Source organism: Euleptes europaea, chromosome 1, assembly GCF_029931775.1.
Source record: "Euleptes europaea isolate rEulEur1 chromosome 1, rEulEur1.hap1, whole genome shotgun sequence".
Lineage (NCBI taxonomy): Eukaryota > Metazoa > Chordata > Lepidosauria > Squamata > Sphaerodactylidae > Euleptes > Euleptes europaea.
In genome coordinates, this window is record NC_079312.1 from 125,239,840 (window position 1) to 125,267,821 (window position 27,982).

Consider the following 27,982-nt stretch of genomic DNA (forward strand, 5'->3'; position numbering starts at 1 on the left):
GTTGAGCAGAGCTTGAACTGCAGTACTGCAGCTTGCCATGAGGCTCTTCAAGCACATATTAAGCATACTCTTAATTCAAAGAAATACATGCAATTTTTATTTATCAAACTGTTACAGTGTGAGACATGGTGACTTTAGTAATAACCATCATTTCAATAGTGTGTCTTCCTGGAAGAAGAGAGAGTGCAAGTTGTTCCTTGTTGGCCTCAAATGACTGTAGTGGCACACAGCTGCTTTCCATTTCCCATTTGAAGAGTAATTCTTGGATAGACCAATCAGCACTGAAAAGACAATATTGTCAACAGTAGAGTACTTGTGTGTGTTTGCTTTTTATCGGCTAAAGCTTGGCTGCTGGTGAGCAAGTCTGCTTTAGACTGTCCTCTAAAAGATAAAAATCTAGAACCATGCCTTAGTCTAAGGGGAAAAATGTAACCTTGCAGTATCAGAGAGATGGAGAAAAAGTTGAAGTGATACAAATTTGCCCTTGGGGGCATGGCTCAGTGACAGAGCATCTAGTTGACATACATAAGGTTCCATGTTCAATCCCCTGGGGGAACCCAAACTGCTGCCAGTTAGAGAAAACAGTATTGACCTTGATAGGCCAATGATCCAACAATGCATAAGGCAGCTTCATGTCTGTTCATGTGATTGAAACAAGTTTCAATGAAAGGTGGGAAACTTGGCATAACCATACCTTCTAACTTGATAAGTAGTCCAGAATTGAGCATGTGGATTCTTTTCCATTAAGTAGTGCACAGTACTTATCACATCTTCAAAGTCTAAAATGCAAATTCATATTACATTTTTACTGCAATCAATGTAAAATTTTTGAAATACAATGGTCCTGCAAAGGAGAGGATACTTGCACAAATTTAGTACTCCACATCATGATTGTTATACCTTTTTATATGTTGTCCTGCTGTACTTAAACATCTATATATTGCAACTGTTGGGAGTTTTAGCCTATGCAGTTTTTTTGCCGTCAAGTCACAGCTGACTTACGGTAACCCCATAGGGTTTTCCAGGCAAGAGATGATCAGAGGTGGTTTGCCATTGCCTGAATCTGTGTAGTAACCCTGGTCTTCATAGAATCATAGTTGGAAGGTACCACCGGGGTCATCTAGTCCAACCCCCTGCACAATGCAGGAAATTCCAAACTACCTCCCCACACACCCCAAGTGATCCCTACTCCATGCCCAGAAGATGGCCAAGATGTCCTCCCTCTCATGAACTTCCTAAGGTCATAGAATCAGCATTGCTGACAGATGGCCATCTAGCCTCTACTTAAAAACCTCCAGGAAAGGAGCACATACCACCTCCAGAGGAAGCCTGTTCCACTGAGGAACCACTCTGTCAGAAAATTATTCCTAATGTCTAGATGGAAACTTTTGATTTCAACCCGTTGGTTCTGGTCCGACCTAGGGCAACACAAAGCAACTCGGCACCATCCTCTATATGACAGCCCTTCAAGTACTTGAAGATGGTTATCATATCCCCTCAGTCTTCTCTTCAGGCTAAACATACCCAGCTCCTTCAACCTTTCCTCATAGGACTTGGTCTTCAGAGGTCTCCCATCCAACTACTTGCCAGGGTCAAGGCTGAGTGGGTGACTGGCCCAAGGTCACCCAGCAAGTTTTGATGGCAGAGTGGGGATTCGAGCTGAGGTTTTTTCTGACCCCAGTCCAATACTTTTAGCTACTTGTAAAGCAGAACCAGAAACAAACTATGCAGACTTTGCAAACCATAACCTTTGAGAATGAAGCTGTGTTGAAGAGATACGTCTAGCACAGCATACACACAGCCAGCCTAAAAATGGATTGTCGTGGCTAGATGCTAGTGTTTGTATAACTAATGCCAATAAAGGCTTCATATTCGTTCAGATTGTCATGGCTTGGGAAGCCTTGGTTCAGACTTAGTATTAAATTCTATTTATCCAGGAGAGCAATCAAAATGTGCAATAGCTACATTTAATTCCTTGCAGGTCACTGGTATTAAAAACAATGCTACTTAACTCACTTTGGAAAGGAAGGGGAAAGAATATTTTCTATTCTTGCATTGCACTTCATATACATGGTTATCAGAAATACACGCAGCAGTAGATAAACACAAGCCCAATCAGTTCTAACTGCAACTATACCTTCTGGTTCAAAAAACACATCTGATGCCAAAATAATGTCTACTGGAGGCAAGGCCAATAGGGCAGGTGATACCTGACCCCAGGTGAGTCCTGTTACAAATACCCCAGAGAGATTATTCATCTCACAGCTTCGACGACAGTTGTCCAGACACTGAGGCAGCGCTGCATTATCTGACAGTATAATTTCAGCTCCACATTTTGCTGCCACTATTCCAGGAAGACTCACGCCTGCTCCAAGCTAAACAGAATAAAGTTGTTTTTAGCATACCATCTGTAATTTGCTTTAATTGAACCGAAGCATACAAAATTGAGTTTAATAAAGCGCCCAGTTTTTCTCTGGAGTACTACGGTAGATTAGCAGTTTGTTCATGGCATCTTAATGAAAGATCCATTGCATACCAGTTCTTAAGGCCTTCAGCATAAAGACCCTTTTTAACGATAGTTGTTCAATTTACAGTAATGGCTATGTTCTTAATTCAAAAAATAACTATAGACAGGTCTGTGCATTGTTTCAAGCTACTTCTAAGTATAGTTCTGCTGGAAAATTAGGGTGTGAAATAAATCACATGAGACATGTGCATCACACATATATAACACTCAAAAATACTCCTTAAAGTAGCTTACAGCATTTATTAACAATTATTAAGAAAATCAGAATTATAAAAATAACATGGTGATAAAATCGCAATAATAAAGAAGCAAGACTCCAGTAGTAAAATAACAATACAGCCAGAGAAACACGGCAGGAGAACTTAACCAAAAGTTTGGGAAAATAAAAGCTTTGCCTGGTACCCAGTACTACCAAGTTAGTCTCTGTGGAAACAGTTCCAAAACCACAGAAAAATAATTTCCCTAGTTCTCATGCCCCTTCTAAAAGTGATGATGAACTAAATATTGTCGAAGGCTTTCACGGTCAGAGTTCATTGGTTCTTGTAGGTTATCCGGGCTGTGTGACCGTGGTCTTGGTATTTTCTTTCCTGACGTTTCGCCAGCAGCTGTGGCAGGCATCTTCAGAGGAGTAACACTGAAAGACACTGTCCTTCAGTGTTACTCCTCTGAAGATGCCTGCCACAGCTGCTAGCGAAACGTCAGGAAAGAAAATACCAAGACCACGGTCACACAGCCCGGATAACCTACAAGAACCAACTGATGATGAACTGATCAGGGCCTATGAACTTGATCCTTATCAGGTAAATTCAAACTGGCCTGTAGGTTCGTACAGAACTCTATTTTCACCTTTATGGTGAAAGGTAAAGGTGCAAGCACCAGGTCATTACTGACCCATAGGGTGATGTCACATCACATTTACTAGGCAGACTATGTTTACGGGGTGGTTTGCCATTGGTAGGGTAGGGTTTATGTTCCCGCTTTTGTACTACAGGAAGACAGAATGACCTATAGATACCAGCTTTGTAATTCTCTGTGGAGCCTGACATTATCCAAAGTGCAAAATAGTAGTCTTAAAGATCTATCCCATAGTTACGAGCTTTGTCTTAAGTGCAGTTTTGCTGCAAAGTACTATGTGCAATTCTAAAGCCAACATGGTGTCATCAGGCCAATTAAAAAAAAAACTATTAGGGTAACTTCAAAAGTCCATACCTCCAAAATTCTCTTGTCACGGACTAATCTTCTGTGAAACCATACATACTGGGCCAGAACCACCGCACAAGGCCAAACATACATTCCATACTGGGGGTCAAGAACCTAAAGAAAGAAACTCTTGCTTTAAAACATGGTAGTGGTAAAAAATGTAATACATTTTCAAGTTTCTACCAGTTCCCTACCATTTTATATTGGGCTTACGGGCTGTAAGAAACCTAAATAACTTTAATGGTCCAGCTGGAGGTGTTTGTACTTTCTGCATAATACTGTAATTGAAAAGCAATAGCTTAACAGGTTAAGGAGACAAGGTGACTACAAAAGGCATTGTCCTTATTGCTCTCTGTACATTGGTGTGGGAGCAGGGGCATCTGTAGGTTCAGTGAGTCTTATTCCACAAGCCAGCTTTTCCTTCCGACTGGCCACCTTTAAGTCGATCGTGAAGTACCGGTGAATTTCATAGAACCTATAAAATGGGAATATATACAATAGAGCAGCCTTCCTATTTTATACTCTACTGTATATACTGTATTGTATATACTTCTTTTGTATATACTCCTATTGTATATACTCCTAACGCTGTTTAGGAAGGCTTTCATTTTGTTGAGATTGTGCTAGTTTTGCAGGATGGAAGAAGAAGAGTTGGTTTTTATATGCTGACTTTCTCTACCACTTAAGGAAGAATCAAACCTTCCCTTCCCCTCCCCACAACAGACACCCTGTGAGGTAGGTGGGGCTGAGAGAGCTCTAAGAGAGCTGTGACTAGCCCAAGGTCACCCAGCTGGCTTCATGTGCAGGGGTGGGGAAACAAATCCAGTTTACCAGATTAGCGTCCGCCGCTCATGTGCAGTGGGGAATCAAACCCAGTTCTCCACATGAGTCCACCACTCCAAACCACCGTTCTTAACCACGACACCCTACTGGAGTTATTCAGGTAGGCTTTTAACACTGTCAGCTAATGTTGAATTATCATTATTTGCTTCATTTGTACCCTGCCTTTCTTCCCAATGGGAAGAAAGTGGCTTACATCATTCTTCATTTTTATCCTCACAATGACAATCCCGCTAGGGGTGTTGAACCTGGCTCTCCCAGATCCTGATCCAAGACTCTAACCCAGGGGTGTCAAACATAAGGCCTGCGGGCCGGATCCAGCCCCTTGACAGTTCTTATCTAGCCCACAAGCCAGCCACTGGGTGGGGGGAGTCCCAATTTAGGCTGGCAAGGCATGGCCCAACCCAACCAAGTGACATTTATATCATACCCAACCCTCATAACAAATGAGTTTGACACCCCTGCTCTAACCACTACACCACACTGGTTCCAAGTAATTACATATTTTCTTATTTTTATGGATTTATAATTGTACATTGTTTTTATTATCACTGTGCTCGCTTCAGACTCCCTCAGCAGCAGGTCATAGTCCAGGGCTGCAGTACCCTTCAGTGTCTAGCCTGGCCTTAGTTAAGCCTCGATTACAGACAGGAGGAAGATTCTCAGCCACCTTTGAGTCACTTTTAAGAAGCTGTTCTGTCTGTCTGCACAGGTCTTAGGACAGGGGTGTCAAACATGCGGCCCGTGGGCGAAATCCGGCTCCTTGAGAGCTGTTCTACGGCCCATGAGCCAGCCTCGCCAACAGCCATCACCCCAGCCTTGATCCCTGAGTGTGTTAAGTGCCATCTAGTTGCTTCCGTCTCATGGTGACATCCTATTGTTAACAGCCTTGCTCCGGTCTTACAAACTGAGGGCAGTGGCTTCCTTTGTAGAGTCAATCCACCATAGGCAGATCATGAGAGGGTGGGCATCTTCTGGGCATGGAGTAGGGTTTGCTGGGGGCATGGGGGGGAAGGTAGTTGTGGGTTTCCTGCATTGTGCAAGGGCTTGGACTAGATGACCCTGGTGGTCCCTTCCAACTCTATGATTCTATGATCTCATGTTGGGTCTTCCTCTTTTTCTGCTGCCTTCCATTTTTCCTAGCATTATTGCCTTTTCCAGTGACTCTTGTCTTCTCGTAATGTGAGCAAAGTACAATAGCCTCAGTTTAGTAATTTACCTTCTAGGGATACTTCAGCCTTGATTTGATCTAGGACCCACTTATTTTTTTTGGCGGTCCACAATATCCGTAGCACTCTCTTCCAGAACCAGGAAGGAAGCCACAGCGGGCTCCGCAGCAGAGGCTGAAAGCCTTGCTGGGCCTGGGATCGGCAGCGATGGAGGGGGGGGAGTGACAGTGAGCTCCACAGCAGAGGCTGGGAACCACACTGGGCCTGGGATCTGCGGTAGCAATGGGTGGGAAGGAAGCCACAGCAGGCTCCACAGCAGAAGCTGGGAGCCTCGCTAGCCTGGGATCAGTGGCAATGGGGTGGGGGAGGAAGCTGAGGAGGAGGAAGCTGCAGCGGGCTCTGCAGCAGAGGCTGGGAGCCTCACTCTGCCAGGGATCATCATGGGCAGCAATGGGGGGGATATGGGCCCCCATTTGTCAATATATCTAATTCTCAACCTGGCCTGATCTGCGGTTACTTAAATCCACAGATCGGGGCCAGGTGGAGAGAATGAAGGTTTGCCTTTAAACTTGGGGGTCCCCAAGGTTTGCAGATAAATCTAAAATTCACCCTGCAAGTTCCTTGTGGGCCTCTGCTTTTACATAGCCAATTTTTGATGCTGATCATTTGGCCTTGATATAACACAACCAATGGTAGTGTTAACCATTGTTCATATAACTGCAATATTTCACTTCTAAGCAGATGTGGCAATTTTTGGTATTCTTTCTTGTGATCATACAGTCCTTGTTGAAATGTAATGAGTATTAACTCCAGCAACTGTATCCTACCTATACCTAATTTTAAAAGCAGAAAACAATTACTATGGAATTTTGTTTCTCTGCTAAATGTTGTACTTGCTGAACAAACCCATTTAAACAGGAAGAAACATTTGGGAGTGTGTGATCAGGAGAGGGGAACTCACATATGTATGCCTTATTTATGCAACTTGATCCAACATTTTTCTTTTATTGAAAAAAGAGTATATTTTTTTTAAATCAATTTATTTCTCAAATTAGTTGTTTAGTCAGTATTATGAAAATAAACTTTTTTGCTCATCAGAACATAATTAAAGGCTTTTTATTGAAGTTGAACACTAAAGCATCCCCATAACCCCAGGATGGTGTACTGGTTAAAGTGTTGGACTAGGATCTGGGAAAGCCAGGTTGGAATCTCCACACATGTGTCATGGAAGCTTGCTGGGCGACCTCAAGCTAATCACACGCTTTCAGCCTAGCCTACCTCACAGGGTTGTTGTAAGGATAAAACGGTGAGAATGATGGAAGCAGCTAAATAAAAAACAAAAATAAAAAAACGTATTCCTGTGTAATGTTCGAATATTTCTGTGAAAAGTTCAGACGTCCTCCATTTACTTTAAATCTATAGATCCCAGACCTCATTCCTTTTCCCTTGCACTGCACAATTCTAATTTCTGCTTATTTTAATTCCTTGCAGGGAAAGACCAACGCTAGGTTACAAACCAGAGCGAGAACACAAATAAATATTTTTTTAAAAAATAAAAACAGATCGGCACCTCAGGAATAAGCACCACCAGCTCTGGTTTCGGATGTTCTCTTTCGTGCTCCTCTTGCTCTTCCGCAAACCTGTATTTTCGTACAGTGAATTTGGGGGGCAACCCGCACATCAGAGCTCGTTTGGGGAAGGCTGCCGCTCCACACAGCTCCGCTGCGCTTCCTATGCGTTTGCATACCCTTTCGATGAAGCTTGACTGAGGTTGAACCGGACCATTCAAAGACGGGAACAGTTAGCGGCTTGTTCCCACCCACCCCCCGAACGCCCAACCACAGCCCGCTATAAAAACAGAGGCTGGGACTACAGCGAAGTGGTCTTTGACAAAGGCGCCGCGCTTGCTTTTTTTTTGGCACGCGCAACCCGTTTGCACAGTTCGGTGGGCGTTCCCTCTGCAGCTGAAAGCCATGTTGCTTAAAGGCGCCACGCGCTATTTAGCGGCTCAAAGAGAAAGACGGGGGGACAGGAAAAAAGCTGAAACCGCTAACAAAACAAACAAACAAACAAAAAACCACTCTCGTCACAACTATCCGCGATACGCGCATGCTCAGATTCTGTTTGGAAATCGCCCCACTTAAAACCCACTAGTAGAGAAGGGCAAGAGTCCAGTAGCACCTTAAAGACTGACACAAATATTTTCAGGCAGGGTGTAGGAGCTTTCGTGAGCCACAGCTCACTTCTTCAGATATGGCTAGAATGTGAATCCATCTGTCTTTAAGTAGAGGAGAGTGAATTCAGACAAGCATTAGTATGTAAATGTTAACAGTATGTAAATGATTTAAATATTAAAAACTGATTAGACACCGCTACGGAAGTCGGGTGAAGGGTCACTGTTATTGGTGGGTGGAGGGGGAAGGGTTTTTTTTTTTTTTAATATTAGAATTTTTATAACTAAGATTGTAATAAGATATATGGATACTCTTCCGAGTTTGTATTTTGTATTACATATTGATAATTTTTTTGTGTGTACTGTTTTTTGTTTATCTTTTTTTTCTTTGTTAGTTTTTTCTTTTTTTCTGTTAAATTTAATAAAAAATTATAATAAAAACAGTATGTAAATGTGAATAGAACACCTATTCACATTTACATACTGTTAACATTTACATACTAATGCTTGTCTGAATTCACTCTCCTCTACTTAAAGACAGATGGATTCACATTCCAGCTGTATCTGAAGAAGTGAGCTGTGGCTCACGAAAGCTCATACACCCTGCCAGAAAATATTATTAAAAATATTTGTGTTAGTCTTTAAGGTGCTACTGGACTCTTGCCCTTTTCTGCTACTGCAGACAGACTAACACGGCGACCCACTGGGAGTTAAAACCCACTGTGTGTTTAGCCGCGCTTAGCTCTACCTAAACAGCAGGAAAAGAGGAAGACCCAACCAGAGACGGACTGACTCAATAAAGGAAGCCACGGCCCTCAATTTGCAAGATCTGAGCAAGGCTGTCAAAGACAGGACATTGTGGAGGACTTTCATTCATAGAGTCGCCATGAGTCGGAAGCGACTTGACGCCACTTGACACACACATACACACAAACTGAAGCTGGGTGTAGGAAGGGCGCCACCTTTTGTTTTACAAAATTATGACAGAAGGAAAGAGCAAGAGTCCAGCAGCGCCTTAAAGACAGGGTATCAGCTTTCTGGCAGGGTATGAGCTTTCGGGAGCCACAGCTCACTTCTTCGGATGACAGTGCTTCTAAGCATAGCCAGAGCGCATCCGCCCGTCGCCCAAAATCACGCGCACTTTGGTAAAACAACGTCCCAGTGCACTTTGGCCCTTACATGCATTGAGGTGGGGCGCACGGCACAGGTTGTTTCCAAAATATAGGGCTCTTTTTATGAATAAAAACTAATAAAAATTATAAAAAAAATATAGGGCTATTTTAAAAAAAAAAAGTTAATGGCAAATTCCTTTCTTTCAGCCGTCACAAGCAACGTTTCGTATTGCTCGCTGGCCCACCCTCGGCCACATCTTGCGCGACAGCTACATGGCTAAAACGTGACCACAGTTGGGCGGCACCGGCAAGAGCCTGCCTTGGTTTTCCACATCCCACTGCCACCACGCAGCTCCTTCCGCGCCGACGTCTCAAGATGGCGGCGGCAAAGCCGTTCCTTCTGCCTCCCCCTATCCTTTCCCGTCAGTCCCCCCTTTTTTTTCCGCTCCCAGATTGACCAATGGGCTCCGGCGGTTCGCGGGCGGGTCAGGCGCAGCAGCCAATGGGAAGGGGCGAGCGTGGACGCGGGGGCGGTCGGCTGAAGGGAGGTAGCTAGCGGGTTGCCGTGCTGGAGGCGGCGTGGACGTGAAGCTTCTGGAAGGCCGCTCGCCCTCGCCTCTGGGGAGGCGTCCCGGGGGCGGACTCGCGCTCCGACGAGACGGGCGACGAAGGGGAAGACGCCGGGAGCATGAACCACAAGAGCAAGAAGCGCATCCGCGAAGCCAAGCGGAGCGCCCGCCCGGAGCTCAAGGACTCCCTGGACTGGACCCGGCACAACTACTGCGAGAGCTTCCCGCTGAGCCCGACGGCCTGCAAGGTGAGGCGGTTGGAAATGGCGCGCGAGGGGCGTGGGGGGGGGGAGGGGTGGCTAGCGCGCGCCAAGCGTGTGTGTGTGGGGGGGGGGACTGCTTAGAGCACGTGGGGCGGTTAAAGGCCGGATTCAGTGCTCCGACGGGTGGGCGTGAACATACGGAGGGACGTGGGAGAGATGCAGCTGCCCACAGTGGACTTCAGTCTCCTTACTGAGCAGCCTGTTCGCTTCATTCTCAAATATTTGCTATTTTATGTGAGACAGCAAGGTAGACTTCCCCTGACTATGGAAGATCCACTGATTTAGCAATTGGTAGTAATCTCTTTGACTGGGGAGGGGGCGTCCTGCACGAGAGTCGTTTACATCTTGGGATTAATTCACAGTGGGTCGCCGTGTTAGTCTGTCTGCAGTAGTAGAAAAGAGCAAGAGTCCAGTAGCATCTTAAAGACTAACACAAATATTTTCTGGCAGGGTGTATGAGCTTTCGTGAGCCTGTGGCTCACGAAAGCTCATACCCTGCCAGAAAATATTTGTGTAAGTCTTTAAGATGCTACTGGACTCTTGCTCTTTTCTACTATCTTGGGATTAATTTAACCTTGCGCGTCGGTACCAGGGTTGCAGTGAAGCTTCCCTTTACGTTTTTTTTAAAACGAATTTTGGCTGGCTAGCTTTGAACTTTCTGGGTTATATGGGCAAAAGGGGTTGTTAAAGTGATAACCGTCTGGGGTAACCGTTTGGTAAGTGATAACCGTCTGGGGGTTGTTAAAGTGATAACTGTCTGGGGTAAGTGATCATTTAAAAAAAAAAACCTGCAGAAGTGCTGCTACTATAGGGGAGGTTTGGGATGGGGAAGCTACTGGGGTCTTTGGGGGTCTCAAAACTCTGCATGGGGGCTTATTGTTGAGTTTTGAGAATTTGACTGGGGAAAACGTTCATTCAGAGAGCAGCAAATCCAAGGCAGCCCTGACCTGGATGGCCCAGGCTAGCCTGATCTCGTCAGATCTCGGAAGCTAAGCAGGGTCAGCCCTGGTTAGTCTTTGGATGGGAGACCACCTAGGAAGTCCACGGTTGCTGTGCAGAGGAAGGCACTGGCAAACCACCTCTGTTAGTCTCTTGCCATGAAACCCCCCCAAAAAGGGGTCGCCATAAGTCGGCTGCAACTTGACAGCACTTTATACACACACACACAAATCCAAGGCAAAACCTCCCATGCTTTTTCGCCCATTGTAAACCAAGACTGAGAATAAGATACTGAAGACAGGTGGAGAATATATTATTCTAGTTTACTGGGTCCTAGTTTTAGGTTGTGGTTGGTGAAGGTCAGGTACTGTGGAGGGGAGGGGAAGTATTTGGCCATCAAAGTTGTGGGAATCCATGATACCAGTGAAATGGGGCGAGGCTGCTGCCCTCAAGATAAATATATATATATTGGAGGTTTGATCGTTGCACAGAAAGAAATGAACCAATTTCACATCAGGACACTGCACTTCAGCACTGACAGAAATTACACTCGGAGCGGGTCAGAAGTGATAAGACGGGACCTGCTGGAAATTATGCGCTTTCTTCTCCATCTCTAAGGCAAGAAGATGAGTGATGGGAAAAGGATGTAATACTGTATATGTAGCATATAGTAATCATAACCATTTGGTCTTTGATTGCTAGAATATACCGTATATACTCGCGTATAAGCCGAGTTTTTCAGCCCAAAAAAAGGGCTGAAAAAGCCGGCCTCGGCTTATACGCGGGTCAATACGGTAGAGGAGGGAGGGAGGAGGGAACTTACCGCCGCCGACGCTGGGCCCGCGTCGTTTCCTGCCGCCGGGAGCGGCCTCCTGCAGCTGCGCGGAGGCTGCCACGGCCCCCGCCCGGCCGCGCCGCCACTTCCTGGGGCCTGGGGCGGCCTCCTGCGGCTGCGCAGAGGCTGCCCCGGCTCCCGCCCGGCCGCGCCGCCGCTTCCTGGGGCTGGGAGCGGCCTCCTGCGGCAGCGCAGAGGCTGCCCCGGCCCCCGGCCGCGCCGCCGCTTCCTGTGGCGGCCTCCTGCGGCAGCGCAGAGGCTGCCCCGGCCCCCGCCCGGCCGCGCCGCCGCTTCCTGGGGCCGGGAGCGGCCTCCTGCGGCTGCGCAGAGACTGCCCCGGCTCCCGCCCGGCCGCGCCGCCGCTTCCTGGGGCTGGGAGCGGCCTCCTGCGGCAGCGCAGAGGCTGCCCCGGCCCCCGGCCGCGCCGCCGCTTCCTGGGGCCGGGAGCGGCCTCCTGCGGCTGCGCAGAGACTGCCCCGGCCCCCGCCCGGCCGCGCCGCCGCATCCTGGGGCCTGGGGCGGCCTCCTGCAACTGCAGGGAGGCTGCCCCAGCCCCTGCCGGGTGCACCACCGCCGCTACCAGGGCCGCACCGCTTGCTCCCGGGAGCCCGTCAGGTAAGTCTGCAGGGGGGGGAGGGGTTATAAGCCGACCCTCGGCTTATACACGGGTGCCTAATTTTTCCCCATTTTTGGGGAGAAATTAGGCACCTCGGCTTATACGCGGGTCGGCTTATACACGGGTATATACGGTAAACCTGCCATTTTTGCGACATGGAGATCTGCAACATTTCTTGAAACCTCTCAGTGCAACAAGAGCCATAACCCCTTTGACCACATGAACGCTGCCTTTATACTGAATCAGACCATCAGTCCATCAAAGTGATTATTGTCTACTCTGACTGGCAGCAGCTGTCCATGGTCTCACATCACCCAGTATTTGTTCCTTTTAATGGGAGATGACAGGATTGAACCTGCGACCTTCTGTATGCCACACAGATGCTCTGTCCATTGAACCAAACCCATCCTCCCCTTAGAATAGGAAGAGAATAACTCAGAGGATTCACACTGGTACTCTTTTTTTGAATAACTTTTTTTCTCTCCTGTTGTGTGCCCTGACTACCTTGTATTTTGTTACTATTGGAGGTTAAAGCATTGGGATTCATGGTTTATTCTGGAGAATCGGGTTTGACTCCCCATGAGCAGCGGAGGATAATCTGGTGAACTAGATTTGTTTCCCCACTCCTACACATGAAGCCAGCTGGGTGACCTTGGGCTAGTCACACTCTCTCATCCCCACCTACCTCACAGGGTGTCTGTTGTGGGGAGGGGAAGGCAAGGTGATTGTAAGCCGGTTTGATTCTTCCTTAAGTGGTAGAGAAAGTTGACATATAAAAACCAACTATTATTATTATTATTCATTTAATGTCTTGTGTGCTTGCATTCCAATATAATGGGAGGTTACAGTGACAGTGTTAAAGGGGAGACATTATATCCCTAATCTGTGCAAGTTTTTCAAAATCAGTTATGGCCATTTCCTGCTCAAAATTATGCATGTAGAAGAAAATGTCCAGGGAGTGTGGACTTTACATGTGGCTTTTTTCTATTTATTTATGATACCGTACAAGACACATCTTTTCTAAATCCCAAAGTAGCTAGTTGAATTTTAAGGATGTATGGCGATAAAGTCAAATGTATTTGAAAAAGATTTAGAATGCTGTTTACTCCCTGTTCTGTTTAACCCAGGAGCATTGGTATTCTGAGGAGATTGCATAAGTCCCTTCTCTGTTGTCTTGGAAGACTAGAGTAGTGAAACAAAACAGAACTTGAGCTGTTGCAAGTATACTTGCCATGTAAGGGAAAACCTAAGTCTCATGTTGACAACCATGTCACTTTAAAAGTAGAAAGATGCCATATAAATAATTTACAGAAATGAGCTTCATTGTGCAATATAGAGTCTCCTGGGCAGTGGATAGTGCAAGAAAATGTTTGATTAGACTTCTTGTCTTGTTCTATTTATGTGTGTGTAACTCCACACTTTGCATGGGCTGCCTCTAAAACACAAATAGTAACTGTTTCAAGAACATGATTGGCTATAGAAATTATCCTAAGGCTGTGCTGTAGTCCTAGGCATACTTAGTTCAGAGGAAGTCTCATTGAACTGGTTGCCACTTATTTTTGAATACCTGTGCATTGTATGAAGCATCATGTGTTGCAGACACATTCCCAAATCAGAGTATTTAGGCCGCCTTTGGCTCTCTTCATGTGGCACTGCATACAAGTGGGGAAAAACCTGTCAGTGTGAGCTTAAATACAGAGTAAAACTTCCTGCATGCCACTTCAGACTGAGGCAATTTCCAATCAAGCCTTTTACTATCTACTTGGATAACAGTGGCCGGTTGTAAAAAAGATTTTGGATGCTTTCAGTAGCAGATTATCTTGTATTATTCCTCCGATTTCACCAGTTCAGTCACTGCATGTTTCAAGTGTTTCCAAAGCCAGTGTGAATCAATGTAGAATATGAATGTATGCCTTTTAATACATGGTTTCTTCCCTTGCAAAGTAGGTAGAATAACATTCAGCTTCAGGGTGGAGTATTTCAAAGTTCAGTGTACACAGAAGTGTTATTAAAATGGCAGTGCGTATCATTATTCCTCCAGTTCACAGGTTGATCTTGCATTTTGCTTGAAGGTGCCAGTTAATATAGGTACTAGACATTATAATGCTAGTACTTCAGTTATTACAATCTTTCTGCATTACATTAAGCACACAAGACTACTTTTTACTGGACCATCTACTCTTTCTAAAAGATTGGATGATCCAATAAAAAAGCTTTGAGTTGCACAGTATTTTTCCTCAGGAAGAAGTGTTAGTAGCATTTTTGTTTAAATTTGCCTTTGTGTTTCCTGGACAGATCTTTAGAACAGAGAAACTGAGTAGTTTAAAATATTGATTGATGTTTTGTTTTTTTGGTGACTGGTTTTGATTTTTCTGTGAGACTAACAATGCAATCCTGTGCGGTTACCCCAGCCTAACCTCACACAGAATTGAATTGGCATCTGCAATCCCATGCACACGTACCTTGGAACTAACCTCTTTCACAAAAATGGGACTGACCTCTGAGTAAACATGCATGACATTTATTTTATTTATATTCTTATATCCTGTTCTCCCCGGCAGAGCCGGGGACTAATACTCTGTTGTGGTACGTTGCATGTTCCCTTGATTTTAAGATACATCCTTCTCTCATCCGGCAGGACAATGTGGAAAGGGCAGATGCGCTTCACTTGTCGTTGGAAGAATTCATCGAGCGTTATGAAAAGCCTTACAAGCCCGTTGTCCTGTTGAATGCTCAGGTGGGATGGCCAGCTCAAGAGAAATGGACTCTGGAGCGCCTGAAGCGCAAGTACAGGAACCAGAAGTTCAAGTGTGGCGAAGACAATGACGGTTACTCTGTGAAGATGAAGATGAAATATTACATTGAGTACATGGAGACGACACAGGATGACAGTCCCCTTTATATATTTGATAGCAGCTACGGGGAACATCCTAAGCGCAGGAAACTCTTGGAGGACTACAGGGTGCCCAAATTCTTCACAGATGACCTGTTCAAATATGCAGGAGAGAAGAGGAGGCCACCATACAGGTAGGGCTAGAAATAGCAAAAAGGCTGTTAGACGGTGTGTGTTTTTTCAAAGTTGTATATAACCGATAAAGAGCATTTTGACCATTTTTCTTCATCCTGCATGTTCAGCATAAGTGAGCTGGAGTACTGGTGTTGCATTTTAATTCAAAAGTATTTAAAGGAATCTTCCAATTATTTCTACAGTTTGTTTGCTCATTGTGTTTTTGTACTAAAATAGTGGTCCACCATGGAGACATTCAGAAATAGCTGGCATGGGGATCTTAAGGCTTTTGGCCAGTTGCCTAGAGGTAGTCTAAATCATTCTTACAAGTCCTCAGTCATTCCTAACAAAAGCAATTGTTGATGACTACCGTGTACAGAGTTACTGAATCTCAGTATTGATAGCTTTAAGGTGCTTTCACGCCCCTCTAAACGTTTCTCTTTATTCTTTCCTTCTCCCTTCTGGTGTACATAATTTAATGTAGATATTATACCCAAGAGGACAGGACTGGTACATGTGCCAAAACCAATAAGCAATTCAGCTTTGTATCCTGGAAGAATGACTTGTAAACATGACCTTTCCTGTGTTTTACACCTTTGGGGCATATTCTGATCATTTGCTTACTTATCACTACTTGATTTGGCAGGATATCACCCCTGTTGTACTATTTGTGGTGATGTCTGCTGCTCTGCTTTATTTCATTTTTGATATTTTTTTAAAAATTGCCTACCAGCCAAGGCATTCAAATATCCTACTTTCCTTCTCTCTTTGCTGATGTGTTGTAGAGTTATTTTACTGCCTTGGATTGTGCTTTGTCACCCTAAGAAACCTCGAATTGGCTATGGTAGAATGAGTATAAAACTAATTCCAACACTTCACTGTGATTGTCTCTTGTGAAGCTGAAATGCAGCGTAGAGTGTAGTAATTAGAAGTCGCTTTCTGCACAAGAATTTTGGGACAGATCTGTTCCATGAGTTATCCTGCTTCAGTCTATTGCTGTTTTGGTTTATTTATGTGCTGCATATATGCTTTCCCTGTGCTTGAATCTGATCCATATCAACTTTCTAACTCAGAGTAGTTGGGCAGTCTCATTGTTGGCAAAAAACATACTTGCAGATACCTTACCACATGAAAGCATCACTTTATAAAAAGTTATGCTTCAGACAGTTCAAACAATGTTTGTTTGTTTTTAAACTTGATGAAGGGGCTGGGTTTGCCCCACACACACATCATTCGTTCTTGTAGGTTATCCGGGCTGTGTAACCGTGGTCTTGGAATTTTCTTTCCTGACGTTTCGCCAGCAACTGTGGCAGGCATCTTCAGAGGATTAACACTGAAGGACAGTGTCTCTCAGTGTCAAGCATGTAGGAAGAGTAATATATAGTCAGAAAGAGTAATATATAGTCAGTAATATATTGTCAGAAATATACTCTTCCTACACACTTGACACTGAGCAACACTGTCCTTCAGTGTTACTCCTCTGAAGATGCCTGCCACAGCTGCTGGCGAAAAGTCAGGAAAGAAAATTCCAAGACCACGGTTACACAGCCCGGATAACCTACAAGAACCAATGAACTCTGACCGTGAAAGCCTTCGACAACACATCATTCTATTCAGTGCTGTTAATTTGCTTTAGGGCCAAAACTAGACACTACAATGGGCAGTGGTTGGACCCATGGATGCCATTGCTGCTTAAGAGGTTAATTTGAGTCGTTTAAAAATGCCACACAAGGGCCTCCAGCACAGCAGGACCAAGCAATCTTATCTCCCTTGCCTTTTGAAGTGGTGGCTGTTTCAGCATTTTGAAAGGCTCCAGGTGGAGGAATAAGACGGGGCCTGCACTGCTGTGTGACCACATGATCAGGACTGGGTTCCTGTAGAATGGTTAAATGGCCTGAGTTCACCCCTAAAATGCTGTAACATCTAGTTTGGCCCTATGAGTGCTGGTAATTTCACAAAGGAATTGTATGATCAATTCTACCACTTTATAGTGCTGCATGTGTAGCTCAGGTCTAAGCTAGTGGCAATTGCTGCATACCATGCCAATGATTCCATTGATTTATTGTGTGAAATAGTATTTCCGTTTATTGTTGCTAATTGTGTAACCACACTCAGCTGTTGGGCTACTTAGCTAGAATCTCTATAATGTCATCCTTTGTCTTTTTTTCTAAATTAAAAAGTCCCGGTCTCTTAAGCCTTTTCCATCATAGAACAGATATGCGGTTGCCCTTTTCTGAACCTTCTTCACCTCTGTACTACTGCTGCTTCTGTTGCTTCTTAGACTAATAGATGGGCGTGGCAGCAGCAATACCAGTAGTGGAATAATTCTACAGCCAAAAAAAGAGGTTAGTTTTGAAAGAACAGGGAAGAAAAGCTTACAAGTATTTCCTATTCCCTTCTTGTCAAAAGTTGATTTTTTTTCTCAGTGCAGCCAGCATAAAATTGGCTGGAGAACTGCAGTGTGCATGCACGCACATACCCACTCACCACTTAACTTTAAGAACAGCAGTGGTGATTGCTCTAGTCTTGGATAACTCCACTTAGTGGGCTAATAAGGATTGTTTCAATAGGAGGGGAAGAAGAGTATTCTTTCTTCCTCCCATGCAAATTTAACTGTTTCTCAGCTCAGCCAGCATTAATGTGGCTGGAAAGTTATTCCACTGGTCCTACCACCCTATTTTCTCTCCTCTGTCATACCTCTGCTTATTTGAAGTGGCAAGAGGATGCTGCCATTGATCAGCTGGACATCTTCCTCTGATCAAATTCCACCTGGTTGAGGTGCGGTCATATCTCCAGCATCTTGCAGGGAAGAGATGGCCATGAAACAACTTTCTGTTATTTTCCTGTCTCCCTTCAGTGTTGTTTTTGTGTCTTTGTCATTTCATGGTTTGGCTGCCTTTCTGGTTTGGTTTCTGCTTTTGATATGTATTCTTTAGCTTTATTGTCAATTTACACTTCATTGCCAAAAGTTTTGTTGTTGTTTTTTTCATTTGAACAGGATTTGCACTTGTTAAAGGAAACTGCCTCAGCTTCTATAGCCTCCTTGACACTTTTGAACTCTGCTGGCATCCTTTCAGTCTTATTTCTACCCTTTTTTCATGAAGGGGCCATAGGTCAGTGACAGAGCATATAATTTGTATGTAGAAGGCCCCAGGTTTAGCTTCTTGGCACCTGTGGTTAAAAGGAAGTTGGCTAGCAGAGCTCGCCAAGACATCTCAAGACCTTCAAGAGCATCTGCCAGTTAAAGTAGGCAGAACAAGGCTAGATGAACCAATGGTTCCAACTCAGGATATAGTTGCCCCTTATACGCTTACATTTTGTTTCCATTGCCTTCTTAGCGTTAATACAAAATATGAAACAAATATTTCAGACCACTTTAGAGCTCGAAGAGAAGATAGTTGCATCTTCTGTAACATTACTGAATTCCCTCTTATGCAGATGGTTTGTGATGGGACCACCTCAATCAGGAACAGGCATTCACATTGACCCTCTAGGAACCAGTGCCTGGAATGCCTTAGTCCAAGGGCACAAGCGCTGGTGCCTCTTTCCGACTAGCACTCCAAGAGAGCTGATTAAAGTGACCCGTGAAGAAGGAGGGAACCAGCAAGATGAAGCCATCACATGGTTCAGAGTAATATATCCCAGAACCCAGCTTCCCACTTGGCCTCCTGAGTTCAAACCTTTGGAAATTGTGCAAAAACCAGGGGAAACCGTCTTTGTACCAGGTATGTGCAGTTGCTGACTTCTGTGTAGGTAAAATAAAGTTGTCGAAAAATGCACTTTTGGGAGGAGGGGGTGACCTCAAGCCTACTCGCACAGTTCTCATTTTTCAAAATGAAGTGATCCTAGGAATCCTAGGAATATCCTTTGTAGGATTTGATTACACTATCCCTGTGTATGTTTAAAGAGGAGGATGCACTGCGTATGAATGGCCGAGTAATTTTGAAATAAGGTAACAAACTTAGGAAGGAAGCTTAAGTGGAGGTGTAAGGAACCTTTAACAATTAAGGAGGAAAGCCCAGGAATAATGTCTTCTGTAGGATGCACCTTAGTTATCAGTAGCAGAGAGTTTGTCAGCGTATATATAAAAGAAAGATTGCACGCCAGGGTATTGCTTCAATTTTGTTCCTGGCTTTATTTTGGGGAAACCGTTTCTGCGTCCTGTTACACTTTCAAAACTTGCAGGTCCAACTGACAACTTTCAGTCTGAAAGTGTCCAGTACATGGGTAGAAGTTGAGGCAAAGCCCAAAGGGTGGATTCTGACAAGTAGGAGCAGAAGCAATTATAAAGCTGAACCTGTGTTTGGGTTCTAGTTTTGAGATAGGGGAGGCATGCAGAGAAGCAAGGGTAGTTGTCATTATTGTAGCAGCTACCCCACCAGGTGGCTCTGATGCTGCTACCTCCTTTCCCTTCTGGTTGTTGCACTGTTTCGTCTCCTCAACAAAGCCTGTTTAAGCTGCTATGGAGGAACCAAACTCATATCCGTGAGCTGGGATTAAGCTTAGTAGCCTGGTGTCTTGTGTGCTTGTGTGGCCTACACAGTTCAAGTAAGTGTGGTTAGGGAAGAAGATGATGGTGGTTTGTATTCAGATAATTCTACCCATTATACCACAGATTTCTGGCTTTTACATGTACAAATCTGTAAAATGAGCTGGATGTGTATAAAAAGACTGAAAATGGTTGAGCTGGTTTGTTCTGGTCTGTTGGCTGTTACAGTTGCAGGGACTTCATGCCCAGAAACTTTTTCTAGTCTGCTTTCCTGTCTTATGATTTTCAGTTGATGCTGTTTATCCTGTCTTTGCTCTTATAAATTTCTCTTCTCTGTACAAACCTGTTCATCTTGATCTTTATTTTTTTTTTAATTCCTTCAATGGTATGGCTTTATTGGCCAAAGCCTTAAGCCTAACTTCTCTAATTTAAATCGGGGGGGGGGGTCACCTTTTTCTCTTCCAAGCCCACCCTAACTATAAAAGTTTTTTAATTTTTGTTTTATGCTGAATTTCTAGATAAAAGATAAGAGGCCAAGGACTTAGTAATATTCAGATCCTTATCCCGCAGAAGAAAGAAAAATCATTGATCATTACTCATAAACTCATCCTCTAACGACAGGTTATCCTTCTCTCTTTATCTTCTCTAAATAAAGGGCATTCAAGGATTAAATGAGCCAGCCTGTCTTCCCCATGTTACAAAAGCACCAATGTCCTGAAAAAAAGACTTCTGAAAATTGGCCTTTTTTGTTTTTTATAAAAAAAACAAGGCTGCAGAAGGCAGTTTAGAAATGCATCTCTCATATTTGATATGGAGCCTCTTTAGAGCTTAGATAACAGGTTGAGCAGGTTATCAGAATTGGAACAATAATGAACGCTATTATTGCTTACGCCCGTCTGTATTTTTGGTTTAAAATGCTGTACTGAACCAAAAGGAACGATTGCTGGAGAGAATCTATATGTTGGCTATCCAGAGTGGTCACTGGAGTGGGACTGGCTGTTGCCATTGCAGCAAGGTGTCCATTGAATGGGCTGAAACAGTAAGATCAGAAATCAAAACCAGGCATTTATGCTTCCATCTTATGTACGCTGTATGAAACCCATTGTCTGTTCTCTCCTGCCTGATACTGATTAGATGCTAAGCTGTTAAAAAGCAGGAGAATCTCTTCGTTTTGTAAAACATTATAAGTGTATCTGAGTGTCAGCTTGTCATGCAGCTAGGTTTTTAAGTGATGTGTAGCCTGATCCTTTGCATGTTTTCTTGGGTGTGTAGAATTGGAGCCTGAGGAATGTAATCTCTACAAGTATATAGAATATGAGCTGGGAGGTAGTTTGTATGAACAGAATGTTTGAGCAAGCAGCAATTAGTCATCACTTACAGCTGTAGATCCATCAACTAGTTTCTAAAATGTCATTCTGTCCTTTCTCCCCCCCCCCTCCCACTTTTAAATTTGTGGTTCCGTTGCTTGGCTGGTCTGAATTATGTCAGATTGGTTTGGAGATAATATTTCTGTTCTTTGTGCAGCCCCATGTATGAGTTCTGTGTCTCTGTGGAATTAACTTTGACAATACTGGAGCTGGCAAGCTGATGATTGTTTCTCTTTTCCTTGAGGGGAGATCTTGTGTATATGAACATGCCTCAGGGAACTGGCTGAGCACCTTCCCATTCAGTTCTCTTCTGACCACTGCATTCTCAGCAGCTAGGGAAATGTTCTACATTTGTGTGTGTGTTTGTTTTTGAGATAGCTATGGCAACTCTTTCTCTTTAGGGTCCTTTCTTTTGATTTTTAATTCAGGTTTTGTTTTTAACGTAGTTGGAATCCCTTATTTTCTTTTCATGAAACGTTTTAAAAGCATGCAGTATTGTTTGAAAAGTAAACTTGAGGCAGTTTCTTGCTTCACTGTCAAGTTCATAACTAATTAGGTTATAACTGACCATGTTTTAGCGTCCTCCTTTCTGTACAAATAGCTATTGAGTTCTGATGTGCTGAAGTTCTCTAAACGAATTTTTACCAATTCAGTAATTCTTTTGTTCAACCTTTGTCGCTGCTTAATACTGCTTATCCAGGCATGAGACTCTTTCAGTTACATAGTAGATTAAGACATGGTCAAATTCTTTGCTTGTTAATTGCCAGCCTCTTGTTTTGACACAACTTCTCAATGTTTGACAGAAAAGTTTCCAGATAAGGAAATAAACAAAATCCACACAGATTTCTCTTGTGTCTATAACTGGACTGTTAAAGAACTGAAGATTATAACGACTCATGCCTTGGACTGATCTAATTCAAAAGTGATCATACTTAAAGTTTAAATTCACTTTCTAAAATAGTGTGACTACAACAGCAGCAAACAATGTGCTTTTTTTTTTAAGTGCAGCATAAAATGAAAGAAAAACCCCACTCCAAGTGCAGAAAAGCATTTAGCACATGCTAAAGGTTTTGGGGGAAGTCTTTTCCCACTTTGCATTGGGCTTTTGTAGAAGAAGAAGAGTTGGTTTTTATATGCCGTTTTTCTCTACCTTTAAAGAGTCTCAAACCGGTTTACAATCACCTTTCCTTCCCCTCCTCACAACAGACGGGAGGTAGGTAGGGCTGAGAGAGTTCAGAGAGAACTGTGACTAGCCCAGAGTCACCCAGCAGGCTTCATGTGTAGGAGTGGGGAAACAAACCCGGTTCTCTAGATTAGCGGCCACTGCTCTTAACCACTTCACCACACTGGTGTGGGTCTCTGTCCTGGGCTTTTGAGGGAGCAGCATTTCTCCCCTTCTTAATTTCTCTAGTATTTATGGAACGATTGCTAGAGAGAATCTATATGTTGGCTATCCAGAGTGGTCACTGGAGTGGGACTGGCTGTTGCCATTGCAGCAAGGTGTCCAAATGCATTTGTGACCATCCTCTTGAGGTGTTGCTAGAATGTGTTATGGACGGGTATCGCAGGTGTTGATTCCTTACCATTCATTGCAACTTCCAAAAAGGCTCTGCAGTGTTGCAGAACGCAAATTCAAAAACAGCATTATCAATATTCTCCCTTCTATTGATTGTCTATAACGTGTGATGGTGTTGCATTTGTAGGTGGCTGGTGGCATGTAGTTCTCAATCTTGACACAACCATTGCTGTCACACAGAACTTTGCCAGCTGTACAAACTTTCCTGTGGTGTGGCACAAGACAGTGAGGGGAAGGCCAAAATTATCAAGGAAATGGTACAGGTGAGAGATGCGGTCACTACTTAAGTGATTTCCAAATGCTGGCATCACAAGCCAGCTGTTGCTTTCCTGAGCATGACAGTGTATGTTAAAGGCAAGAGTGTTAAAAATTGTACATTTTGGAAAGACTGTTTGTGCACTGTCTGCCTCTTATAGCAAGCTCGTGTATGAGTGAGTGGAGTCCAGAAGGAAGGTTCGGCTTCTGGATTTCAAGACTTGCTAACATGACCCTGACCTGGATGGTCCAGTCTAGCCCGATCTCAGAAGCTGAGCAGGATTGGCCCTTGGATGGGAGACCACCAAGGAATACCAGGGTCGTTGCACAGAGGCAGGCAGTGGTAAACCACCTCTGTTCATCTCGTACTTTGAAAGCCCTATGAGGTGGCTATAAGTCAGCTGCAACTTGATGGCCCTTACCACCACACCATGGCCCAAATGTATGTATTTGAAAAGTATGGTTCAAATCGGAGGATATGTTTGAGAGGTTAATAAATAAACAAGAAACGAGAAATCATTAAATTAGGTGCTAGTTCAGTAGCTTACTGAAATGATGTTGGTGCTTTTGGTCATAATTTTTTCGCTCCACAATATATGCCTTTCTTTCTTTGTTTCCCCCTGTTCTTAGCCCGAGGTCTTGAACAATAAAACTTAAATAAGACCCATCTCTAAAAACACCTCCCTTCGACTCTTCTCTGCAGCCTCCAAAACATGAGCAACAAATAAGTACACTGAGGGTCAAAGTCCTCTAAGAGGCACTGAACCTTTTGCTTCAAAGATGCTTGAGAACTATATATGCATAGTTCTCTGCTCACAGTTTTTTCAATTTTCCTTTATTAGTAGCTTTCTCTTGCTGCACTTGGCCAACAAGAAGGCTAATTCCCAAAAGGATTCCATTTGTGACAGTTACACTGGAGCAGAATTCATTCACAATCCAGTTATTGACTGAATTTGGGTCGTATTTAGGCACCCTATCTGGAGCTGAAAGCCTCCAAATTATTTTATTGAGTTCCCAAGTTCCTTTGTTGATATTTATAAAACTGTATTTAATAGCTAGGCACTCTTTTTTTTCTTTCTTTTTTTTGCCGTCAGCTGACTTACGGTGACCCCCATAAGGTTTTCAAGGCAAGAAGTATTCAGAGGTGGTTTGAGCTAGGCACTTTAGGAAATGGTTATAACTTTGTGAGTGCTTGTTTAAGAGACCTTCAGTGTCAACCTATGCGAGTAACCATGTCCTACATTTTGATGGCCAAACAAAAAAATGGAACCAAAATCTGGCATGCAAATGGTCTAATAGTAGCTGAGGTCTTTGACTGTGTGCTTGGCTGTCAAAGCCACAATAAGGCTTATGCATCATAAGCACAGCCATCGTCGAAGAAGGCAACTCTCTCCCCTACCCTGTGTGTACTCACACACAGAGCAGCCCTCTGTGCCTGCTGAAATTGTGCTTCTGCAGGTTTAGTAGACCCAGGGAATGGTGGGGAGGGCAGCGTGGAGGGTCTTCATTGGGAGGGGAGAATTGGCAAAAATCATCCTTTACAAACTGAAAAGTTCTCATATTAGCAGAGCTGCTGTTATGCATGTGGGATGGCCATTTAGAATCCACACCGCTCTCCACGACAAATGCAACCTACCTAGTAGTATCTGTTCCAAACGCACAGTTTAGGACTTTTGCCCTTTGCCTACATAAGTGCTAATAACCATTCTTTGGTTTCTGTCTCTCCTCCCACCCTACCCCAGGGTCTTAAAACAGGAGCATCCTGAGCTGGCTGCTTTGGCAGATTCTGTTGACTTACAAGAATCAACCGGCATTGCTTCCGACAGTTCCAGTGACTCCTCTAGCTCGTCCAGCTCTAGTTCCTCAGATTCTGATTCAGAGGTAAGGGCTCTGACATAGCAGATATTTATTCAGAAGCTGCACCAGATTTATGCTGTCATTCTTTGATTGTGGTAGAGCTGGAGGCTAAATATTATGTTTTGTAATGCAGTGTGTTTTACACTGGATGTACACAAGTGTAAATGTTTGAGTCCTAAGAGACAAAGGTACTTTTTACACATCTGGAATAATGTACTTTCAATCTACTTTCAATGCACTTTGCAGCTGGATTTTACTGTGTGGAATGGCAAAATCCACTTGCAAACGATCGTTGAAGTGCATTGAAAGTGGGTTTAAAGTGTATTGTTCAGCATGTGTGAAAGCGCCCTTAGAGTGTAATCCTATGTGGAGTTACTCTAAGTCCATTGATTTCAGTAGACTGGAGTAACTCGGCATACAGTTGTATTTATAAATGTATATTTCCAAGTTCAGAGCCTCTGCAGGTAGTCCAGAAAGATTTGATGGTCAGTAGTATAAAATGCTATAAAAAGGGCTCGGAGAACTACAGAGTTCATTCTTGATCACTTGTCTGTGGGCATGTATTGTCCACTAGGGCAGTTTACTCCAATTCATGGCATGAATAAGTCTGTAAAGTCAGTCTCCTCCTTGAAGCTATGCAGCCACTTACTGCCAAGCTTAAAAATGGTGAACTGTAGAGTAGCCGAATCTTACCCAGATTTTGAGATCTTTTCTGCTATGGTCTCTGTGCCTTGGATCAGTGGTGGCAGTGCTAGGGGTGAGGCAAGAAAGTCATGCTGCACGGGCAAAAGTCATTCCCTCCACAAAAACACTCTGGAAGCTCCAAGCATGTGCTCTACTGTGCTTTAGCATCCCAGTTAGGTCAGGTATGAACTACTACCTATAAAGTACCTAACAGTTATGTCCTTGTAGACTGCTAAAGAGTCTGACGTATAAGGGAAGCCAGGCTGTAATTTTAACTATTCTAGATGTCTCCTGCAAACATTCTGTGAAGGAAAAAATACTCTTCCGATTCTGTAGCTACTGTTACTAGTCGCAGAACTAGTGATGGGAATTGCCATGTTTAGGATTTTATTATGATCTTTTCTTATGTTTAGGGTGATTCTAGCTCAGAGACAGAAGGAATGATGCATCGCAGGAAAAAGCGGCGGACTTGCAGCATGATGGGTAACGGTGATACAACCTCCCATGATGACTGTGTCAGCAAAGAACGCAGTTGTTCCAGGTGACCAGGGCTAAATATCTTTACCAAACAAATGAAGTTGTTGGTTTGCTCTATTGGGATGGGCCTTGTTGACAAAGAGGGTAGAGTAGTTACACTATCAGTAAAGCGGAAAAGCTTCTCTCTGTAACAACACTATGCCACATACAGCTCCTTCTCTATTTCCAGATGCTCTGAATGGACACTTTTTTCTGTTTATTAAAAGTATCAAGGAGGGATTTTTTTTCACTGCTTGAAACTATTCTAAACCTTTGCGCCCAATTCCTATCTTTACATTAGGAAGAACAGTTTAAATTAAAATCTGTAATGCTTTTGGAGTATAGGAGTGCTGCTTTCTAAACCAGATCAGATTTCTTGCTTTTAGAAGGGAGTTCTAGAGTTGGTGTTTGGAGGAATGGGAATTTAATGACAAATTACCAAATAGAAGATCTTTGAGTCTGAAGGTGGTCCCTTGTAACTGGGGGGGTTACCGCACTTTGTATTCTCAGCAATGTATTAAGAGTTTGAAAATGTTGTAAAAAACATCGCTTTAAAAGGGTTTTTGGATACCACGGCTTATAAATGGTTGGAAGATGCCTTCACAGCTAAAGGGGCCAAACAAAGTGCGAACAGTATTTTTTATAATGTTTTCAAACTCTTAATACATCGGTGGGAATACATAGAAAGTGCGAACAGTATTTTTTATAACATTTTCAAACTCTTAATACATCGGTGGGAATACATAGAAAGTGCGAACAGTATTTTTTATAACATTTTCAAACTCTTAATACATCGCTAAGAATACAAGTGCGGTAACCCCCATTGTTGCTTGAACTAACACATCTTTGGTCTAATGGCCTCTTTTTTATCAGAGGAGAAGACTTACTCTGTGTTGGTTCTTGTGGGTTATCTGGGCTGTGTAACTGTGGTCTTGGTATTTTCTTTCCTGACGTTTCGCCAGCAGCTGTGGCAGGCATCTTCAGAGGAGTAACACTGAAGAACAGTGTCTCTCAGTGTCAAGTGTGTAGGAAGAGTAATATATAGTCAGGAAGAGTAATATATAGTCAGTAATATATAGTCAGAAATATACTCTTCCTACACACTTGACACTGAGAGACAATGTCCTTCAGTGTTACTCCTCTGAAGATGCCTGCCACAGCTGCTGGCGAAACGTCAGGAAAGAAAATACCAAGACCACGGTTACACAGCCCGGATAACCCACAAGAACTAATGAACTCTGACCGTGAAAGCCTTCGACAATATTTTTACTCTGTGTTCTTTTTTTTTTCTTTTTCTTTTGTAGATTAGAGGATGTTTCCCAAGTGGCTGGTGGGTTGTAGCATGTAGCAAAAAGAACCAAAGTTTTTTTATCTCCCCCCCCCCAACCATTCTTAGAAACACCAGGTAAATCCTCAATGAAACCACTTTCTGATGGTGGATCCCAGTGATAAAGATTAGGAGTCACAGGTTTAAGACAAAGAGTGGATCTCTAGAGAGCTTTTTGTCCAGCTGATTGCCACATACAAACTGTTGCTTTATTCAGTCTCATACCATTAGTTGCTGTGGTCCAAACTCTAGTAAAATGGGGAATTAGTGGCTTAGGAATTTGCTGAAGTCCTTCCCCATAGTTTTTTTATACAGTACAGAAAATAGAACACTCCTTCATTACAGCACTGAAAATTAAAGGCTCTTTCACAGTTATGTATTTCAATGCTTTCCTCAAATGGCTACTTGTGTTCAGCTGTCTGTTTTTTCTCCTCCCCCACTCCCGGTCCCTGTTATTGCATCTCTATACTTAAATGTTGAAGAACATGGAACTATTTCTGAGATGCATCAGTTTATCTTTGGAAAACTCTGTACTGCCATCTTGCATAAAGGTTCTGCAAGAAACTTCTGACAGGCAGTTGTACTTTTTTTTTTTTTGACAGGATTAGGGAGTCTTGTGGAAGCCGAGCTCATCCCTGAAAGATAGCAAGACCCCATCTAA

The 27,982-nt window shown here is 43.6% G+C and overlaps 2 protein-coding genes across 2 annotated transcripts; one reads left to right on the forward strand and one right to left on the reverse strand.

Annotated features, from left to right (window-relative positions):
* Nucleotides 1–100: 100 nt before the first annotated feature.
* On the reverse strand, nt 101–9,711 carry METTL23 (methyltransferase 23, arginine). Its single transcript, XM_056848331.1, has 6 exons — nt 9,586–9,711; nt 7,307–7,501; nt 3,737–3,841; nt 2,138–2,375; nt 695–779; nt 101–281 (listed from the first exon to the last, which is right to left on the reverse strand). The coding sequence occupies exons 1-6, from the start codon at nt 9,709–9,711 to the stop codon at nt 104–106; spliced, it is 927 nt and encodes a 308-aa protein (XP_056704309.1). The 3' UTR covers nt 101–103.
* On the forward strand, nt 9,701–27,982 carry JMJD6 (jumonji domain containing 6, arginine demethylase and lysine hydroxylase). The gene is made up of 7 exons (XM_056860883.1): nt 9,701–9,838; nt 14,882–15,270; nt 18,689–18,975; nt 22,810–22,945; nt 24,680–24,818; nt 25,892–26,019; nt 27,924–27,982. The coding sequence occupies exons 1-7, from the start codon at nt 9,710–9,712 to the stop codon at nt 27,958–27,960; spliced, it is 1,245 nt and encodes a 414-aa protein (XP_056716861.1). The 5' UTR covers nt 9,701–9,709; the 3' UTR covers nt 27,961–27,982.

Coding starts and splice junctions, on each gene's coding strand:
- METTL23 (XM_056848331.1), bottom strand. CDS start 9,711: ATGCTCCCGGCGTCTTCCCCTTCGTCGCCCGTCTCGTCGGAGCGCGAG. Junction 3,842..7,306: donor TGGTGGTGCTTATTCCTGAG/GTGCCGATCTGT, acceptor TTCTTTCTTTAG/GTTCTTGACCCCCAGTATGG. Junction 2,376..3,736: donor GTGACAAGAGAATTTTGGAG/GTATGGACTTTT, acceptor TATTCTGTTTAG/CTTGGAGCAGGCGTGAGTCT.
- JMJD6 (XM_056860883.1), top strand. CDS start 9,710: ATGAACCACAAGAGCAAGAAGCGCATCCGCGAAGCCAAGCGGAGCGCC. Junction 9,839..14,881: donor TGAGCCCGACGGCCTGCAAG/GTGAGGCGGTTG, acceptor CTCATCCGGCAG/GACAATGTGGAAAGGGCAGA. Junction 18,976..22,809: donor GGAAACCGTCTTTGTACCAG/GTATGTGCAGTT, acceptor TTGCATTTGTAG/GTGGCTGGTGGCATGTAGTT.